Source organism: Cyprinodon variegatus, unplaced genomic scaffold (assembly GCF_000732505.1).
Source record: "Cyprinodon variegatus isolate N-32 unplaced genomic scaffold, C_variegatus-1.0 Scaffold74, whole genome shotgun sequence".
Taxonomy (NCBI): Eukaryota; Metazoa; Chordata; class Actinopteri; order Cyprinodontiformes; family Cyprinodontidae; genus Cyprinodon; species Cyprinodon variegatus.
Genome location: NW_015150527.1, coordinates 1,286,966 through 1,301,823, shown reverse-complemented (window position 1 = coordinate 1,301,823; position 14,858 = coordinate 1,286,966). Strand labels below are relative to the sequence as shown.

Sequence of the window (14,858 nt, the reverse complement as noted above, 5' to 3'; positions counted from 1 at the left end):
ATATTGTAAAGGTAACTGTATTACGCTTCTATGGTTGAATGATCATCTCAAACTATTGAGTCCAACTTTATGAGTTCTTGTTCAGTGACTTTCTGAGCTAATATTTTCTATTAAGGGTAAGGTGGAGTAAGAACTAAAAAAAAACAAAAATACACAATAGTCACTGTTTTTTATGGATTTAATCCTGCAGGAAAAGAGTGAAAATTGTTGCTCCCTCTCAGATGTATTCTATCCAGTCTTTGGCTGTGAGGAGCGTATGAGATTGTGGTGACATTCTTTGGTTTGGGAATGAAACCACAGAGTAGCCACACAAAGTTCCTCGTCCAAAGTGCTCAACCTAGCTCGCCCACTTGTATTGTCTCTAGGCTTTCCTCAAGAATGTGTATTTCTATGGCCGATGGCAGGCCAGATGAAATTGCCAACTGCATTGTCACCTCTTGTGGTTTTTCTCCTTAACGACCTCCACCGGCAGCGAAGGCCGTGAGTGAAACAGCTCAATCAGAAGTAGCAAAAAAAAAACAAAAGGTGAAATCTTTGAGCATCAGCATGGGAGCAAACATTAGCTCAAGGTTAAAATGTAGATCCTAACACCACTAACTAATGGAATCCACCCCGCTGTATGCTGGTTCGACTCAAAAAAAGCAGCAATTGTAAAACCGCAGGACACTCCATCCCCTGATTGCTTTTTTACAGTCCAAAAAAGAAGCTGTGATGGATGCAATTTGCTTCCCCTGCTTTCGCACGGCACGAATATTTCCCTCATTACCCGGCGCTCAAACACAGGGCACTGAGATGCCACAAGAGGAAGTGGCTTTGGCAGAAAATGTCAAACCAGCGTTTAAGCACAGGACCCAAGGCAGTCTGATGTGGATGGAATCAACTAGTAAAGTCAAATGAAAGGTCACAGATATTTTCCACACTGCTGAAAAACTCAAATAACTGTTATTTGAGCTGCTGGTAAAATCAGGATCTTCAAGCTGGTCACCTTATGTGATAATGGTGCAAAAAATAAAAGAATTCAGAGATAAAGAAAATAGGACCAGTAGATTTGAATATGACAGGATGTTGTTTTCTTTTCTGCATTTTGAGCAAAGCATCACTTATTTTCTACAGTTCGGGGGGAAATGTCAAAATAGTCTCTAAACTCTGTTATATAAACTACTTTTGTCTACTCCAATGTTGCAGGATCTTGCAAGATAGCACACAAGCTATATGTGTGCTATATGTGTCCCAAAGGGATTTCAGTAAACCAACTTAGAGTGGTGGAAAATTGTAAAGTGGAAAGAAAATGATATACCCTGTTGAATGTTTTTATATGAAACAATAAAAATAAGGAGAGCATTTCTAGTCAGCTCCTATACAAAGTCCCTCACTTAACCTGTGAAGTGATGTTAAACATGTTGATGGGGTAGTCAAAGCCTAAAATGAAATTCCACAGAGAATCTGTGCTTACTTTAATAAAAAAAAAAAAATTAAAAATGCTCTCTCTCCATTTTGACTGCAGTTGAACTACTTAACAAACACCATTTTAAAAATGTTGGTTAATGAAATATCCTAAATGTTCTGCAGCAAAAGGTTGAGTTTTGACTTAGGGCAGGGAAATATGAAACTTTTTAAAGATTTTAAATTCAAGACATATCACATGTCTTCATTTTTCCCCTCCAAAGGATGTAGTCTTTCATATTAGATTATCAAACAAAAGGACAATTAAAAACAGTTTGCTGTTTAAGCATGACAAAGAGTGAAGTTAAAAGTTTAAGGGTTCAGAATACTTTTTTAAGACACTGTAAAGAGTTTCAAAGGGGCTAGGTTCCAAAGTTTGCTTTATTGGCTAAGTGATGTTTATTTAACTGCAGAATAAAATCCTTGCACCGTAAGTAAACAATGGCGTACGTTTGATCGTACAAACTAAAGGAACAGAAATGCATCATCCATTTGCAGATGGTTTTGATCAAGTGGATGCTTTGGCTTTTGTTGGGAGGCCTCCAAGAAAAAAAAAATCATATGAATCACATGAAAAGTGTATAGCCTAAATCTGTTTTCTCACACCATGCTACCACTTGGCCCTTGCACTTTATGGAGTAGATAAATGGTTTGATCAGAGCTCCTTGGTGCAGAGAGCGGCTCCTGCACACCCATATGTTAAAAAAAAATAAAAGAAATGTAAACTTCTGGTGCCAGCTGAGGGGAAAGTGCTTCCCATGGAGCTCGCATTGGCCTTGAAGAGCAGATCTGCTTTCAAACTGACTAACACCTTTTGACACGACTCACTTGCCTGCACGCTGTTACAAAAAATGTCTTTAGGGTTAGAGGAGGAGGATGGGAGGCCCAAGCTAAATATGCTATCTTTGGGTTTACCTGTATCGAATGAATCTCCATGAACTCTCATCCCATTCCTTTTGCATGCAAGTGCAGACGTGAGACACTTGCCGACACTTGCTGGCATTTAAACACAAACCAGCTGGGCGGCGAGAAGCTACGAGGCACGGGAGAAGACAGAGGGCTGGTTTAGTCTGATAGGAAATGAAGGGAGCAGACTCAACATCAGGTCTTACTCAGACCTGAATCATTGACCCAGAAGTTGCACCTCTTACCTGACGAACGCTAAACTGTTTTCTCTACCTGAGGGCTTTCGAGAGGTCCCAGCGCGGGACCTCGGAACACATCTCTGTCAGTCAAAGAATTGTTTGTTCTTTGACGCATTTTAAAACACAAAAAAAGTCACTGATTCTGCAGTTTGTCAATACAGTCATATTAGTAGAAAAATAAATCTATCAAACTTATAGTAGATGGTGGAGAGAGATATTTTTTCTTCTCACCAGGTCCCATTAAGTGTGTTTCCCAGGGTCCATGGCTGCTGAAATCCTCTTTTGAATCTTGACTTGGTTTGGTGGCAAGAAGGTCCTACTGACGCCCTTAAAGAGAAATCATTCTGAATACCCTGCATGACAAAAATTTAAACACTTAACAATGCATCTTCTATACATCTTACTATTTGTTGTTTCTACTTTTAAAAATATCGGCAATATTACAAAATGATATCTCTCCTTCCCCCCTTAGTAAACAGATGAAACTTTAGAACCTCCCATTTAGTGAAGACATGTCGAGAAAATTTCTATATATTAAGAAGGAACTGAGCAAACATAACCTGCTGTCGCACCTGTTGAGGTGTAAAAAATGATCTCTGTATTCGGATTTGTTCTGAGTAATATTTAAAAATCTATATTGTGTCTCAAACTTACAGACAGATTAGGTGGAGCACTAATAACAGCTGGGAAGTCCTGCATGAGACATTGTTGACAGGACAATAATTAGTCCAGAATGCTTTAAAGCTCCTTATATGTGCATTTTGATACATATAAAGGAAGATGCTCTGGGAGATAAACAATAGAAATATACTGTTTTCTTACTTGTAGGAAAAAGGTTTAGGAAATAATTTGGGACACAATATTTTATCTTATTTTTTGTATCTTTATTTATCTGTTCTGATCAAACGTTAACTGATTTAATCTTTTTATCTGGGAACAAAAAATACTTTATTTTATTACATGTCTTATAGCAAGTTTTTTAGTTTGAATGCTTTTGATAAACTAAGAAATAAAACGATGATGTTACTGCAGAATGGGCACCAGAATGTGTGTTTGTTTGCGATTTGGGCCCAGATAAACTCTGCCTGGGCAGCATACAAGATCCACTGTGAGCAGATGGACCCAAAGAAAAGCTGTTACTTTTTAAGGCCCAAATTACCTGGTTTAACACTGAAAATGTAAGAACATTTATATATTTCTCATTTTTAAAACAGGAGCTCACTGTTTATCACAATAACCAATCACTTGGACCCAGCTCACCTTCCTGCTGTTCAGTCTCCTGCTTTAGTTGAGCAGTCCAGCATGAGCTGCAGCCCTCTGCCTGCTTCCTCCCAGCTCCACGCAGCGGACTATGAAATATTCAGAGGACAATTGGTTAAGTGGAGTTACCCAGTTGCTTTTTTTCTCTCTCCCTCCCCGAGGTATCTTCCCTTTTTGATCCTGCCGAGCCTGGCGCCTTGCAAAACGCAACTTTGTCTGGCTTATTAAATAGTATGACCTGGAGAAAGAAAACGCCTGTTGCTTCTCAGCCGAGCCCATTGTGAGGAAGAAGAGCTGCTGACAGCCTTTAAATTGCTGTAATGCTGTGTGACCAACAGTCATACCTAATCAATTTCTATTCTAGGTGCGGAAGGACTTTTTTTTTTTTTTATAATTTTGTTAGCATTCCAATTGCTTTGATCTCCTGGGAATCAGATTTTAATATTTTATGAAACAAAAATTAGTTTTTGTTTCATGTGTTTCTAATCTACTCTGATATTAATGCCATTGTGCGTATTTACAGTAAAATACTTCGCTGTACTGCTGTTAATGGATGTAAATACGCAGGGAAGTCCTCCCCACAGCTTAATTGCGCTAAAATTGGTCAAAGCTACTTTGTGAGCGCCATCAATAACCCCGCTCTGCATGGGGTCTGTATGATTAAAGTCCCCTTGCCTTCTCGCAGGCCTCTCGGTGTCCTATCCAAATAAAAAAAGGCAGTGGGCCAATCAAACCCGCAGGCTGAGACGTCACAGAGCCAGCAGGAGGAGCTCATTGGAGGGAGCGGAGAAAGGGGAACAGCCCCGGTCCTTTTATAGAAGACCCCCGTCCCGTGCGTAAAAAACGCTACTGGGCACTGTTGACAGGCTGAAAGCCTCACAGTGGAGACCTCACGCTTGGGTTGCAGCATACCTCTAAACGGGCCACGCCGATGTGCATGGCCCCAGCCTCTTTTACCATGATGAATCCTGCGCAGGGGTCACCGTCTCAAGACGCCAAACTGCAGCTCCACCAAAAGGAGGACGCGGAAAACGCGGAGGGTGACGAGCTTCAGCCTAAAGACATGACCACGGAGAAAGGATACAAACCGCCGCGGAGCAGCCTTCCCTTCAGCGTCGAGTCGCTGATTTCCAAGAAAAGCACCTGTCGGACTTCTTACCCAGCTTCTGACTCTGCTGTGCTGCAGACCCCAGGGTCCGCTCAGGGCGCGCAGTTTTCTCCCAGGACTTTTTACGCAGAGAAAAGGCTCTCTGGAGAGAGTTCGCAGGGAGTTCCCAGGAGCTCCGGGGAGGACTGTGCGCAGTTTTGTGACAAAGATCAGAGCACTTGGTTCCAGACGTCCACCTTCTCTACACCTCCACGTAAGTCCGTCCCATCAGCTGTAGAAGACAACAGTGCGTAATGGATTGTCCATTCATTCTTTTATCAAAATAAGTTGAACTACTCCATTAAAATTACGCTTATTCTCCCTCAACACGGGTTGCATTTTCTCCTCCTGTGGATAAATAGAATAATCCAAAATTATATTTTTGCATCTGATTTTTATTTTTTTTTTTATTATACCTTAAACTTTTGCATCTGATTTTTATTTTTTTTTTTATTATACCTTAAACTCCTGGTTATTATTTTCTTTACTAGGCAGGCCTGTAATTTACATGAGATACTTTAAATCCATTTGGTTCAATCAGTAAAGGCACCACAAAGTAATCAGGGTGTTTTACTATTTAAAAAAAAAGTTCAAGTTCACGTTAAGTTACTTAAAATTCAGATCGATTCAATATAAACTGTTAATTAGAGTTGCGCACAGTTTAATCTTACAGTGCAATCAAATACAGATTGTCTTATTTGCCGATTGGAAGTAGAAAGTGGTCTATAAAGTTAAATCAAATGATTGCAACTCTTGTTTTGAACACAAATTTGTATTTAGATTTATGACTTTATGCATGCATTCGGCTCAAAATGGCCTGATGCACCGCAGTGGATCAATTCCAGTTGATCCACTGCGGTCCGATCCTGCATCAGCTGATCTAAGGTCGAACTAATCTTAAATATTTTCCCGTTTCTCTTCAACAGGGAGCTCCAGCCCCACTCAGTGTACTCTAAGGAAGCACAAAAACAACAGGAAACCTCGCACACCGTTCACTACCTCCCAACTGTTGGCGCTGGAGCGCAAGTTCCGCCAGAAGCAGTACCTCTCCATCGCCGAGAGAGCCGAGTTCTCCAACTCTCTCAACCTTACGGAGACTCAGGTTAAAATCTGGTTCCAGAACCGCAGAGCCAAAGCCAAGAGACTGCAAGAGGCCGAGCTGGAGAAGTTTAAGTTGGCCTCTAAGCCTGTCCTACCTGCGTTCGCACTGCCTTTCCCCCTCGGAGCGCACATGAGCGCTCCGTCTTGGGGTCCTTCCAGCGCCTTTCCGAGGCCCAGCCTGCCGGTCCCGGGACTGTTCAGCGGACCCGTCACCTATGGGATGTATTATTTGTCTTAGGAATTTCGTCAGACTGTTTGGGAATGGAAAGAATTTTGTATTATCGAAATAAAACCTCAAAGTCAAATTGAGACATGTTTTATAAACATGCGCACATTTCTGGGACTAAATGATTTGCCCAATTTAGCCTTAAATATCTCAGAAAAAATAAATGCCTTCATTTCAGGTGATCCACTACGGTCCGAATCAAGAGCTGCAGGAAAAAAAAATCAAAGGAAAATGTAACAGAAAAGTACTTATTATTCTGTGTCTGTGCCTTATGACCGCGACTCTATTGTCATTTGTTTCTGTTTTTATCCAAGTGTGATTCTTCGTTGAATCTGCTGTTTTCCCAGCAGTTCAAATTTCTATATTTTGTAAAAACCACTAAAAGGGACCAAATTATATTTTAGAAATAAAATTATTAGATTTTAACCCTCACAATATGGCCTTAATGGTATAGTTTTTTTTTTCCTTTTTGCTAATTGTAAATAAAATGTGTAGTGTTGCAGAATAAGCATTGCAGCCTTATTTGAAGGGCAAGAAAAGTTGTATTTATTGAATGTCTTTGTATCTGTACCGTGTACATATCTTTGTACAAAAAATCCAAAAACAAAAAAACTGACTTTAATAAAACATTTAAAGACTTGAAACTTCTCTATCTGTATTTGATGCAGTTGCGTCATTTGTGTCTCATGTGTGCAAGTTATAAACTTTAACAATGACTTTTGTTTTGCTTTGTGACTTTCTGCATATTTGATGATTGTTTTCCTTCCACAGCCTCTTGAAGTTTGCCAGACCTCCACACCTGATTGCTACTTTGAGAAATGTCAAAATAGGGAATTTGTTCCTGCTTGGTGATTCTTTTTTCCTCCTATCTTTTCTAAAACTTCTGTATTAGTGTTAAATTTGCTTATTCAACATTTTGGTGCCCAAATGTGCTCGTTAAATGTTAAAATATATTTGCTTTTGCTTTTTTATTTTGTTGTAGTTAATCCGAGATAAGGAAAAACTCCAACATTTTCCTTTTCCGCTTCCTTTTTCAGAAAAAACAACATCTTTAATCCAAATGTAAAACTGATTTAGTGCCACTATAGAATTACATGCACATATGAAGTTGAATTTAAACACATGTAGCCTGGATACAGTATTATTAAAAAGGACAAATGGATATCTGACCTCAAAGGCTCTGCAGTTTAAAATAAGAAATGCTGCTATGTCATCAGATAGTATGAAATCCAGATAAGTCGGATTCAAATGCTACACGAAAGCTTCAACCTCCATTATAGGGAATTTGTACAGCTTATTTTTTAACCCTATTTAATGAAAATCATACGTTATTTAAACCAACTTGGTCCATCAGCTGCTCGTTCAAGGGCTTGCATTGTGTGAGACAAATAGCACTTCATTCCAATATATCCAAAACTGAAAAAAGGCCATCACCAGATCAATATTTGTATATTTGTGTGATACCTTAAAAATGGTAAATTAAGAAATTAAATTGTTTAACATGTTCACATATTTTCTATAAAGAACCAAAAAGTGCCCCAGTTATCTGCCAAAATAAAACCTTGATGAATTAAATTAGATTTACATGTTAAAATATTGATTATAAATATCAATCAATTAACACGATGCTCTTACGATGAAAACAAAGTTGTAATGATTCAATCTAATATACGGATTTTGTACTTATGAATATTTACAAGACAATTTACCTTGCTTAATGAGAAGACAGAATTCATGTGAAAGATAATATCAAATGTGAATTTATTACATGTTACAAATGTCCAAATGTCTTTGTAAAATTTTCTTAAAACATCTCACAGCTCATCAAGTCCATTCTTTGACTTTTATAAGTCTATGAAATCAAATTATGACTAAATAGTCTATACATCAGTTTTATTTAAGTGACAACACATACAAATATTTCTTTTTTGTTTTCATTTATGTGTGAATTTTCTGAACTCATACTCTACATAGAATTAAGAAGATAAGGCTTGTGATCCATGTTTAAGGTTTATCATTCTAATCTAAAACAACTATTTGAAGAAACTATCACTTTTTTATTTTTCATTTTATTTCTGTCAAATATTTAGATAAAGTTGAGTCTTCAAATACTTTGTGAAATGCTATTATTTTGCTTTTGGGATTAATAAAGATTTTTTTATTAAATTGAATGAGTGATATATAGAAATTATTGATTTTAATTATTAATTAATTTTCATTTTAGAAATATCTCTACGAGAGAACCCAGCCATACATAATCCTACATTTGACCATGAGAGTTATTATCAGGTCACTACTACACACATGCTTTGGGTTCTCAAGAAGCCTCACCGGCTCCCTTTCGAAGCGTTCTGGAACAGTCCCTGCAAATGATTCGAATCAAATGCACGTTTTTAATCCGTCCAGTAGGGGGCAGTAGTGTCTCCCCGCTTGCTGCGTTCATTCCAGCTCAAGAAGAAAGGACTTCCGTTGCTCCGTTCTGTCACTGTTATCTGCAGCGAGGTGAGTTCACAACTGCTTTAACCGCTGGAAGATTTAGAGAGAATAATTGTGTAGAAAACTATCGTGCCGTTTCACGACTGTTCCATGATGGGGTGAATTGTTCGGTCAACACACGGGAGGCTGGGTGTATTGAAAAAAACGCTCTTGTTCAAACAGGAACGTCTGACCTTGGCTAGCAGGCTAACCAAACGAGCTAACATTAGCTAGTGTTAATGTTAGAAAATGTCAAGGACGGCGACTTTAACCAGTTCTTGCTGTATTTTGATATATATATTTTTTAAAGTTTTTATTTTAGATAAAACGCTCTACTGTGCACAGGTCATTGTTAGGCATTAAACGAAAATATTAGTGTTGAATTGATGCCGCTAAAGGTATCAAAAATACACCAATTTCTTTCTACGTAAAAGCTCTTAATGTGTTAGACTCTTTACCCTTATAATTACAAATAACAGACAAGAACAGAATATTACGTAAAGGTTTTTCATCTAAGTTTGTGTGATATGTTTGTGGTCAGTTTACAAATACGAGCATAATTAACACACATTCTCATTGTTCTAGTGCATTTTTGCAATGAAGAATCGCATTTACTGTGCACTCCCCATTGTTATTTTATTTTTATTGTATCAATGTTTGTGCTCTGTTTGTTTATTATTCTGCTATTGAGTAACTGAATGCGTTTTTTCAGGGACCTACAAAAGAACTACCCAACACCTCCATGTCAAAGCTAATAATTTGATCTCAAAGAGCACTTAGAAACGTAACATTTGTAAAGTTAAAAAAATAAAACCACAGAATTGAATAGAACTGAAGTTCTGAAATAATTTGCATCCCCAACATTTATGTTAACTGTTAAAACTGAGAATTTAAGCCAAAGATAACCAAGACGGGGGGATTATTAGTATATCAGTGGATAGGACATGGCACATAGACTATCTGTTTTGAAGTGTAATAACTTTCATCTTTACATAATATCACTGCAGCAACGTAAAAAGCGCTCAGGCCATCCTTTCTCTAAAGACTACCTGAACCATGTTTTATTTGTCTTTTTGCAGAAATGTGAAATGTTGTTTCATCTGGCTGAGTTGACCATTTGTACAACTATATAATGACTTTTCTGTTTTCAGAGAGTCAAGATGGCAGGCCGTCGTGCAGCCCTGAAAGCTATTGACTGGTTGGCATTTGCTGAGCGGGTGCCACCCAACCAGAGAGGCATGTTCAACGCCTTGAAGACTCGCACTGATGCCATCTCTGCAAAGTATGTCGTATCCCGTGGGTTGTAGCAGTGATTTAATTTGGCTTTTTTTTTTTCATGTTTTGGTTGAGGTGAAGGTAGATCTTGTCTTTGTTTTTACTCCCAGGTCGAAACTAAACAATTCATGCATTAGGAAGATATCTTTGTTTCTGAAAGTTGGTTCTAAAAGAGCAAAGAAACAAATTTAATCCTGTTTTAAAAAAATGCATACCGTAAAAATAACACGTAGTGAATACTTTAAGCAAATCTTTCTTTTCTAGCTATTTTGTGCTATTTTCAAGATGCCAAAAATAAAAACTGGTAAATGGAGATGAAAGGTTCAGTATCTTAAAGTAAAGCTTAGATAATCATTATTTGAATAGGCTTATTCAGCTAGGAGGCTGGGATATCTTCTGAATTTCAAAATTAAGCAAATATGTGCTCTTTAGATTCAATAATCTGATTTGTAATGGGCTGGAAACTTGCACAAGTAGGTTTTAATTATTGTTTAAGCCTAAATCAGCAATCAACTAGCCTGGCCCGCCAGACTAATATGTGCATGACGTATTAGTCTGGTACAGAGCTGGTACAGTTTGAGGTGGGACTAACAGGGTCGGCCTCAGCAGGTTAGAACCAATCTGATGACTACGGATGTGAATCAAAACTAAAAAGCGCTTCCCTTTTTTTATTTTTTATTTTTTATTTTTTTTTTTATTTTGTAGTCTGTGACATGTGTCAAGCCATCGAAGAAACCCTCCAGTTTGCCATTTCTGACAGTTTTGCCTAAAAACATCTGAGGATATAAGGTGTGCTCTCCCCTTCTCAAAATGTATTGCAACTGCTTCTTTCGTTAGCAAGCTAGTTGTTAGCAGAGAACTTGGTGATTCTGGCACTGAGAGTCACACACCCTAGCCTGACGTAGTCCGACTCAATTCTAGTCAGAATATGAGTCTGATACTGCTCCATAGAGCTGTGATTATGGGGCGTGTTTCGAACGAACCAGGAAAAAAATGCCTCTGCACTCAATTGGATAGACCTACAACCAATAAGAGCAAAGGAGTGCGTGACGTATGTTAAGCGAGGCATAGTTGGTGTCCACAAAAATCAAAGCGTGCAGTTTCACGCCTAGAATAAGAAGATGAGACTTGATCGCGTTTCTCTGTTCCTCTTTTAAAATTAATTTGCTGTCGATATCTTCTAGAACAGACCTAATAGCAGAATCTACTCACCCAAACTCTCCAGCGGCAGCCATTATTGTTGTCACCGAAGCGCGCTTTGGTCACGTGGTTGATTACGTTACTCTTGATCATCTGTCAATCATCGTATAAAGCCCGCCCTGACAATTTGATTGGATCGCCTGACAGTGGGCGATAATACTCGCGCTACTATGGAGCAGAGCCAGACCGAACTTCCCCGAACTCAAACCTTGTGGGCGGGACTAAGTTCGGACTGGCACCCAGGCTACACACACCCTATAGTCCGCTGTGATTAGTCCGGCCAGATCTGGCCACAGTCAAAGGCAGTTTACCAAACTACATTTAATAATAATTTAACTTTATTGATCTCACATTGAAGAAATTTACCCCTGCATTTTAACCCCTCCCCTTAGAGAGCATTGTGGGGGTTAAGGCTCTTGCTCAGGGAACCAGAGTGCAGGCTGTGGGTATTTAACCAGGTACTTGCAACCTTCTCAGAGCACAAGCACACTGCTCTAACCACTAGGGCAACATTCCCAAAATTATACTGTAGTAAGTGTGATTGGCCAGGTTAGCAATCACCACAATTGGTTTCATCTACTAAAGAAAAGGCTCGAAAGACTCAACTGACATAATAATAATAATAATAATGGTATGGCAGACTAGCACGTTACTACATTAAGCCAAATTAGGGCTGCAATAATTAATTGGGTTAATCGTGATTTATTCATCGATCATTAACTAGAGTGTAGAGACTATAAAAGATGCCTTTAGCTGACAGAGCAAACCAGTTAGAGCAGTATTTATATCAAAATTGCAGTTAAGATTTTAAAAGCTTTCCGTCAGTCAATATGCTCTATGCGGAGCTCCTAAATTGGAAAAGTTTTAGTTTCACCTGGTTTAACTTTGTGAAAAATCTTCAAGTAACCTTTTGCTATCAGATTATTATTTGAATTATTGGAAAAATAATCGATTTGCAAAATAATCGTTAGTTGCAACCTTAACCCAAATTTTTTCTGAAACTTGTGACCTTTGAGTTACAGGTACAATGAACTTTTTTTTGTTTCTTCAGGATTTCTTTTGGTGGTATCTTCCTTTTATCACATTGTGATTACATTGCAACATTTTTGTTTATTTATTCCAAATGTTTATACACATTTGTCTGCTCACCATTCCTTTCTGCTTTGTGTGTTAAAACTGATTCTTCTGTTCATACCAGACTGGCCTCATTGCCTGAGACTCCTGCACCCATCGACTGGAGCTACTACAGGAGCGCCGTGGCTAAAGCAGGCATGGTTGATGAGTTTGAGAAGAAGGTCATTTTTCTTTCCAAACACTTAACAATATCAGTGTTCCCATGAAAAAATGTGATCTAAAGAATTTAAGATTTTGCCTATTCTGTGCTGAAATTAATCTAGATAGATTTTTACTGGTTTTTATCTTTTTATAACTGTGCATTAAAAAAGGGAAATAAAAGATGTTATCTCTCTAAACGGACAGTTTTTCTTTAGTATGTGGTCATCCAGATGGTTTATGTCACAAAAAACTCTTCTCGGGTTTGTGCATCGCAGTGATGAGATGTGTATCTTGTTCATTTTACAGTTTAAAGCCCTGCAGATCCCTGAGCCTGCCGACACACAGACGGCCACCATCAACACACAGGAGGCTGAAGCTGTGAGTGGCTATACATCTTTTTTTTTTCATGGAAAATATTAAAATGTATCTGGCTTTTAAAAAGTGAACATACAAATTTTTTTATTGATAATATACTCCTATTATATGGCATTGTAGTTTAATTAACTTTATATTTTGTTTTTCCACTTCTACCAGAACAAAAATGCAGCAGCCTACATAGAAGCATCAAAGGCACGCATCACTATGTATGAGCAAGAGGTAAGACTGTGTTTGAAGCTGGGAGTTAATACTGGTTCAAGGTCTTTAGGTATGTTCTTAAACATAACTTTTCTCCTTCTTTTTTTGTGTGTTCAGCTGGATAAATTTAAGAACATGATTCCCTTCGATCAGATGACCATCGAAGACTTAAACGATGCCTTCCCTGAGACCAAGTTAGACAAGGCCAAACATCCTTACTGGCCTCACAAGCCCATTGCTGAGCTGTAATCCCACTACCAGGCACTCTTGTCTCAATAAAGATTATGTATTTTAAGGAGAACTACTTACTGTCTCTGTTTTTGGGAAATGTTGTGATGTTGGCTGATGTTATTCAAGGAACACTGTGGACTTTGTGACCTAAAGAGTTAAAGCATATGAGTTATTTTAAATGATTCCTCAGGCCAAAACACAGCGCTTGACATCAATGCTACGAGCGGGGCTCCCCTTTTGAAATACAGACTATGTAAGATGGGAGAAGATGCACTGTCGTTGCCCAGGTGATGTGACCTGGAAGAACGCCCCGTCCGACCCAGTGGCCGTTCACTGGAGCGCCGTCACTGGTCCATCGGGGCCAAAAAATGGCATCGATGCAACACTAGTTACAGGCTTGGATCTAGTTTCCTCAGACATCAACTGCTAACTACTTCACATCAACTCTTTAAGATTTATTGGCAGTGTGGTAAAAACATTTAGAGGGAATTAAACTCCAGCTTATAGGGTGTGAAAGCTAATCTTTATTTTAGACTGCTCATCCTGTGATTACTCTTAACATATACAGTAAAAAACAAAAAAATATATATTTTTACCTTAATTAAAAATGAAAGTTATTCATTTTGTTTTTTAAGTTTTTAACCGATACTTTATTGTAGTTGAGGCGAGTCTATTTGTATACTTTATTGCGGCATTCATCAACAATGCGATTATGTTTTAAAGAAAAAATGCACATGTAGAGAAAAAAAAAATCTAAACTTTTCAGGAAAAAAAGGTAAAACTTAATATAGCAATTGAACAAGTAAATAAAATATTTCAATGTTAGGAGGAAACATTTAGCAAGCTGTAATATCAATCCTGGTTCAAATAAGGCTTCAGTTTCCACTTATTCAGGTTGCAATGATTCTGTTCCAGAGCTGAATAACACAGAATAAGTGCTTGTTAAGGTTTCTAATGATATAAAGGGTTTTCCTCCACATAGTCCCTGCTAGACCAACCACGAGAAAATGTAAATAGACTGTGATCCTAATGAGATTTTAAATTCTATTCATTAACAGAGTAACTATAGCATTTAAAAACGATTAAACAATACACCCTGGTGTCTGCCCTGTTTTCATTAAAAAATCCTTTTGGTTTTTGTTTTTTTTTGCATGATCTGTGACATTTAGGTTTATAAAGCTAAGTTGGCAGTTAAATGTCTTGCATTTTTTGGACCAAAAGCAATGACATTCTTTTTTCTTTTCTTCATAAAATTGGAGCATTGAGGATCTACGAGAAATTTAAAGTTGCATGTGATGAGCTTAGATATGTTGTAGCACTCCCAATGACAGCATACTCAATCAGTATGCTGTCAAACGCAGCACATTCATCTCATTCAAAAGTTTGACCTACTCTCAGTGCTGTGGTTCTACGGAAGAGGATTAGGGCCACTAAAAAAAAAAAAAGTTAACAGATTTTTAAATTTTATTTCAGTATAATGCGTGGAAAAAGTCAGAGTTTTAAC

At 38.0% G+C, this 14,858-nt stretch overlaps 2 protein-coding genes across 2 annotated transcripts; both read left to right on the top strand.

Moving 5' to 3' along the window:
- The first annotated feature begins 4,680 nt into the window (after positions 1-4,680).
- Positions 4,681-6,983, top strand: LOC107083401 (homeobox protein MSH-C-like). The gene is made up of 2 exons (XM_015372602.1): positions 4,681-5,209; positions 5,922-6,983. Exons 1-2 carry the CDS (start codon positions 4,780-4,782, stop codon positions 6,332-6,334), a joined length of 843 nt encoding a protein of 280 aa, XP_015228088.1. The 5' UTR covers positions 4,681-4,779; the 3' UTR covers positions 6,335-6,983.
- A 1,735-nt stretch (positions 6,984-8,718) lies between these two features.
- Positions 8,719-13,421, top strand: atp5h (ATP synthase, H+ transporting, mitochondrial Fo complex subunit D). The gene is made up of 6 exons (XM_015372619.1): positions 8,719-8,824; positions 9,949-10,079; positions 12,471-12,567; positions 12,854-12,925; positions 13,082-13,144; positions 13,241-13,421. Exons 2-6 carry the CDS (start codon positions 9,958-9,960, stop codon positions 13,370-13,372), a joined length of 486 nt encoding a protein of 161 aa, XP_015228105.1. The 5' UTR covers positions 8,719-8,824; positions 9,949-9,957; the 3' UTR covers positions 13,373-13,421.
- Positions 13,422-14,858: the final 1,437 nt, after the last annotated feature.

Coding starts and splice junctions, on each gene's coding strand:
- LOC107083401 (XM_015372602.1), top strand. CDS start 4,780: ATGTGCATGGCCCCAGCCTCTTTTACCATGATGAATCCTGCGCAGGGG. Junction 5,210..5,921: donor CACCTTCTCTACACCTCCAC/GTAAGTCCGTCC, acceptor TCTCTTCAACAG/GGAGCTCCAGCCCCACTCAG.
- atp5h (XM_015372619.1), top strand. CDS start 9,958: ATGGCAGGCCGTCGTGCAGCCCTGAAAGCTATTGACTGGTTGGCATTT. Junction 10,080..12,470: donor ACTGATGCCATCTCTGCAAA/GTATGTCGTATC, acceptor TGTTCATACCAG/ACTGGCCTCATTGCCTGAGA. Junction 12,568..12,853: donor TTGATGAGTTTGAGAAGAAG/GTCATTTTTCTT, acceptor TTCATTTTACAG/TTTAAAGCCCTGCAGATCCC.